This window comes from Nothoprocta perdicaria, unplaced genomic scaffold (genome assembly GCF_003342845.1).
Source record: "Nothoprocta perdicaria isolate Ctin4 unplaced genomic scaffold, notPer1 scaffold_594, whole genome shotgun sequence".
NCBI classification, from domain to species: domain Eukaryota; kingdom Metazoa; phylum Chordata; class Aves; order Tinamiformes; family Tinamidae; genus Nothoprocta; species Nothoprocta perdicaria.
Window position 1 is genome coordinate 35,080 of NW_020455859.1, and position 5,436 is coordinate 40,515.

At 58.3% G+C, this 5,436-nt stretch overlaps 1 protein-coding gene across 1 annotated transcript in view; it reads right to left on the minus strand.

Moving 5' to 3' along the window:
* DNHD1 (dynein heavy chain domain 1) overlaps nt 1-5,436 on the minus strand; it is a gene marked incomplete at its 5' end in the record, with an annotated part of 50,046 nt that overhangs the window by 24,642 nt on the left and 19,968 nt on the right. Inside the window, 7 exons of the mRNA XM_026049130.1 lie at nt 3-809; nt 1,409-1,506; nt 1,608-1,733; nt 2,473-2,562; nt 3,274-3,376; nt 3,877-4,110; nt 4,565-4,656. Of these exons, the coding sequence (XP_025904915.1) occupies nt 3-809; nt 1,409-1,506; nt 1,608-1,733; nt 2,473-2,562; nt 3,274-3,376; nt 3,877-4,110; nt 4,565-4,656 (1,550 nt within the window). The remainder of the gene's footprint in view (nt 1-2; nt 810-1,408; nt 1,507-1,607; nt 1,734-2,472; nt 2,563-3,273; nt 3,377-3,876; nt 4,111-4,564; nt 4,657-5,436) is intronic.

Genomic DNA, 5,436 nt, shown 5'->3' on the forward strand with positions numbered 1-5,436 from the left:
GCCGCCTGGGCCCCGCGCAGGCGCCCGGCCAGGGCTTCCACGTGGAGCTGGAGCTTCAGCTGGAGGGCGGGCTGCGGCTCGGCGCCGAGCAGCTGCCCCTCGAGCTCCCAGCACCAGAGCGCCTCGTCGGCCAGCAGCACGCACTGCGCCGGGAAGGCGCCCGCCAGCCGCCCCCAGTGCTCGGCCAGCAGCCGCAGCGGGAGCTGGCGGCCGGCCCCGCGCCGCTCCAAGCTCTTGTGGAGCAGGGGGCGCAGGGCCAGGCTGGCGGCCACGCACTCCTGCAGCAGGCTGCTCAGCGTGTCCCTCACGCAGCTCTCCAGGGCGCACAGCCAGCCGTCCACCCTCGGCGCCAGCGGCAGCGGCGGATCCAAGGGCACCGTCTCCCCGTAGGCGCCCACCAGGCTCGTGGCTTGTGCCGGCGGCTGCAGGGTGAGCAGCTCGGCGTGGTCGGCGACGGAGGGCTTGTGGAAGAGGAGGCTGCGCACGCCGGGGAAGCAGCGGCAGGCCCAGGCCGTCGCCTCCGCCGGCTCGGAGGCCGCCGCTACCACGGCCACCGCCTCGGCGTCGCTGAGGAAGAAGAGGCGCGGGAAGCTGACGCGCGCCGCCTCCAAAACGTACTGCACGCTGTCCACCAGCGACTGCAGGGCTCTGGCACCCTCGCTCAGCGCGGCGTGCAGGGCAGCGCCGACGAGCTGGCCGTCCCGTCGAGACGTGGGCGCGGGCATCACGCTGGAAAGCACCAGCGGGTCCCTGTACGTCACCTGCATGAGCTCCCGGAACCAGCCGTCCTGCTGCTGGAACAGGCCGTCCTAGCACAGAGGAGACAGCGTGAGACCCCGAGAAGCAGGGGACGGGCAGAGGGTGCCCTGCAGAGCAGAGGAGGAGGAATGGATTCAGGACAGCCCCGCTCGGAAGAACTGCTCCGCTCCCGTTTGGAAGAACTGCCCAGAACGTGACAGCTAATGCAATGCGAGGAGCTCCACGCTCCAGGGCTGGGGCATGTTGTGCGGGAGAAAGAAAATCACCCGGGTTGGGAATGAATGTCCTATTGGAAKGTCCTATTGGAGATGTGGGAGGTGTGACAGAGAAGAGGGAGAGGATCCCTGCCCTGGGGCTGGAACGTGTGTAGGGAATCACAGAATGCCAGGATGGTTGAGGTTGGAAGGGACCTCTAGGGATCATCCAGTCCAACCTTCCTGCTCCAGCAGGGCCACCCAGAGCAGGTGGCACAGGGTGGTATCYGGGCGGGAAGGGAACCTCTTAGCTCTGCTGGGATGCAGAAATGAAGGCAGGAGGAGACCGCCTAGGTCTAGGGAGCAGAGCAAGACGTGTACATAGGGCACAGACATGCACGTCCTCTGGAGGGGAGGACAAAGCCGTCCGGACAAGCAGAGATGAAGGTCCTTACCAGCTCACTGCTGGGCAGGATGATGTCCATCTCATACAGAACTTTGTTCAGAAATATCCACTTCTGCTGGAAACTGATCCACGCGTCCAGAATAGTATCTGGGGAGACAGGAGAGGGGCTGAGCACTCTGAGGGAGCCTCCAGGGCCAGCTCCTTTCTGGGGSCTCCCAGGGCACCAGTCCAAAGATCTGAGCTCTCACCAAAGGTCCTCAGGGCAAAAATCCAGGTGTCCACCTCATCCTGGATCTGTGCAGCGTGCAGAGAGGAGCCGATGTTCTGCAGCGTTAACAGGCTTCTCTCCGTCAGGGCTTTGAGCTCTGTGGTGTCTGGAACGAGGGGGAGACTGGCTGAAGTTCTGGGCACCCAAAGGCAGACAGGGGCATTGGCTGAGTAGCACGGTGGCGGATGCAGAAGCTGCCCAAGGTTCATCCTAACCAGCAGCTTGAGCAGCCCGGCTCAGAACGCTCCCTCGGTCCCGTGTGCCTGGGCTGGGACAGGCGGTGAGGACGCAGCAGGGACGTGGGCTCGCAGAACCTCTTGTGAGGCCGGTGCCGGGCCCGCGGGAACTGCCAGAGCTACCCAGAAATGCTCCCTCGGCGGGCAAGCAGAAACCCCAGCGACACTTCACCTGGCACCTCCGCTCAATAGCTCTCATTCTTCCCAGTCACATTCCCTCCCCTAGTCTTGGCTCTCCTGGACAGTATTTTTGTCCTCTTTACAACACCAGCTCCCCACTGCCCCGGCCGTTCTCTTTTAATGTAGTTTATGTTCTTGTTCCTTGGTCTTCAGTGGCACAACTCTGCCTGAGATGAGYTTTCATCAACACTTTGCACTTTCCTGTCCCTTCAGAAATCCCACGCTAGGACGGCATTTCTCAGTAATCTACCTCCCTACAGTCACCAACAGCACAACCAAGGCTTTTCTCTTCTATTCTTCCATAGTCTCTAGTTTCAAGGAGAAAAGATGATGATTGCTAATAACTGGAAGGTATCCAAAAGACTGTGACAGCAGGAAGTGTAATGACAGCGAAGAAGCCTGAAAATCCCCATACAAATRTCACCTCACCCTGCGATGCCAGGAGCAGAATTCCAGGTACAATTACTGCCTGTTGTGGAACAGGGAGCTGGCAGGAGCTGCATCGGTCTTGACTTGACGCTGAAGAGCAAGGACAACCTCATTCAAAATGCTAAGGTAAAGAACCACGCTGTAAGGACCATAACACAGTTACAATATCCTTACAGGGATGAGAAATGTCAAAACCCATCACAGGGGGACTTGTTTCAAGAAGGGAAGCTGCATAAAATGATGAAACTGGTTTTAAACAATCAACAACAACAGCAGCAGCAGCAAGCAGAGCATCCTAGGGGTTAGACCCTTTCCGATGGCCCGGCAATGCTGAGGGGTCAAAGCAAAGGCTTGAGGAGAGGCAAAGGGAATCCGGCCTGGTTAAAAGCAGAGAGGATCGAAGAGCAAGGAGATGTCATTCAAAAAGCTGCAGGTATTTATAGCAAGGAAAAAAAGGTGTCAGAATAATTTAAGCCACACACAAAACAAAATAAGAACGTGAGGAACAACTTGTGAGTGCAGGTGACTGATTYGTGCAGCATGATAAGGATCAAAGACGTCTATAAAGATGACAAAGAAGAGAATGAGGGCRGACAGCGAGGAGCTGAGTATTTGCTCTCTGAGTACAAGCGCCAAGGGGCATCAGAACAAGCTGGTGCAAATAATGGGTTAAATCCATCTAAGACTGTTGCCTCAGCATCACACAGTTTAACTGGCAGCCAGTCACCAGTGTCTCCTAAGGACTGACACCGGGACCAACGGTGGTTAACGTCCCTAGGGACGGCCTGCAAGAGGGGATACCGTGCACAGCCCGCGAGTCTGCGGAGGACAAGGAGCTGGGGAGAGTGGACGGCGTGCTGGGGGACACGACTGCGTTCACAGCGACCGAAGCAACAGCGGGGCTCTAACTCGAAGCATCAGCTTCCTCTTCCCTAAGGACAGGCTCCAAGGTCAAACCGGCTATTTCCATCTGCAAGGAGGAGATGGGAGGAACACCTCGGTGAGGAAGGAGCATCTGCAGAGCCCCGTGTTGGCACGGACGCCTTTGACAGGAGGAGCCAGCTGAGCGATGGGGAGCAGTGAAACCAGACACGCTTTTGGACTGGGGAGCCCAGTGAAACGTCTCCACGCTGGCGCCGTAACTGGGACAGTTCCTGGGAGGGCAGGGGACGGAGAGCCTGGTATTTCTTCCCTTCGCCCAGATTATCTCGGCTGGTATGACTGCTGCAAGGGGGTCCAAGCTATTATAAGCCACCCCGGGTCCTTCTGCAGTGCAAAGGTGATGTGTGCTGACGGGCAGGCGTGGGCATCAGCCTCATCTGCGCGAGGAGAACGCGGCTYTGCTCCCGGCCGGCACGCAGCCTTCCTCCGCAGAAGCCAGTCCTGGCCTCAATGCACTCCCACCGCCCCTGGGCCCCTCCTGTGCTCCCRACAGGACTCACCAGACAGGACGTACGTGCCGCTGTCCTTGGAAAGGTATTCTTGCTCGAGGGGCTGGGTGGCTGGATGCGAGGAGCACTCGGGAGCTTTTGTTTTCAGGATGAAGTTGACCAGGCGGAAGCTCTTCTCCCTCCAGATCCTCTGCAGCTGGTGCCACATGTCTCGGGAGCTGTGACGTGCCTGCTCGTTTGACCAGATCTGCAGGCACCAAACACAAGGTGGGGAGAGCACCCGGAGAGGGGCACGGTCACGGCCACCCCCGCGGCAGCACGGGCGTCCTGCGGGACTCGGCCAGGCCAGGATCGCTGTTCTGCAGACAGCTCCAGGCTCCCATGGAGTCTCTGCATCCTTCATAACGCTTCCACCCTGCTACGCCACACACTTGGAAACGGACAGGGAATCTCACGTCGCATTTGGCTTCTGCAGCTGCCTACTGTGGTGCCCGGCAGCACTGCCCAGGGAGGAACCGAGCGCAACGTGTGCCAGGCTGAGCTCAAAGTCCCCCTGAAGCCCACACACACACCAAGCTGCACAAAGGCACGGGCAGCATCGCGCCCTGCCGCAGCCCCTGGCAGAACCCCCGCGTGCCGGAGGGATTACCGCAGCTCTCTCCCGCAAGGCTCAGGAACCAGCAGCTGGAAGTGCCGCTTACCCTGCAGATCGTGCCGTGGTGCTCCAGCAGCGGATAGGACATCAGCTGGCCTACAGTGAAGTGCAGGCTGATGGGGCACGTGAGGCCCATCGCTGAAAAAGAGCACAAGGAAGCGCTGCGGCATTCCTTGACGGTCTACATGCAAGTACAAGGAGGCTCTGCAGGGACTACAAGAGAACACAGACCTCCAGTAGCTGCACACAAAATGCACGATCAGCACAAAATGYAATATTGAATAAGGTTTAAATGTGATGTTAAGGACAGAGACTCCACAACCTCTCTGGCCCCTGATCCACAGTTTGACAGACCTTACTGTAAAACACTTTTTTTTTTTCTTATGCTTAAATGGCATTTCATGGATTTCAGTTTCACAGAATCACATAACGGTGGAGGTCGGCAAGGACCTCTGCAGATCTAGTCCAACCTGCCTGCTCCAGCAGGGACACCCTGAGCCTGGGGCACAGGGCGGCATCCAGACGGGTTTGGAGACCTCCAGAGAAGGAGACTCCACAGCCTCCCTGGGCAGCCTGTGCCAGGGCACTGTCACCCTCACAGTGAAGAAGATCTTACTCATGTGGATATGGAACTGCCTGGGTTTTAATCTGTACCCACTGCCCCTTGTCCTGTCACTGGCSACCACTGAGAAGAGCYTGGCCCCTTCCWCCCTACATTCCCCCTTCATGAACTTATCCATGTTAATCAGATCTCCTCTCAGCCTTCTCTTCTCCAAGCTGAACAGGCCCAACTCACTCAGTCTCTCTGACTTCAGCCTTGCTGAGGTCAAGGTAGACAACATCCACAGCTCTCCCATCATCTATCTAGCTCGTCATCCCATCGTAGAAGGCTACGGGGCAGCCCATCAGGTTGGTCAG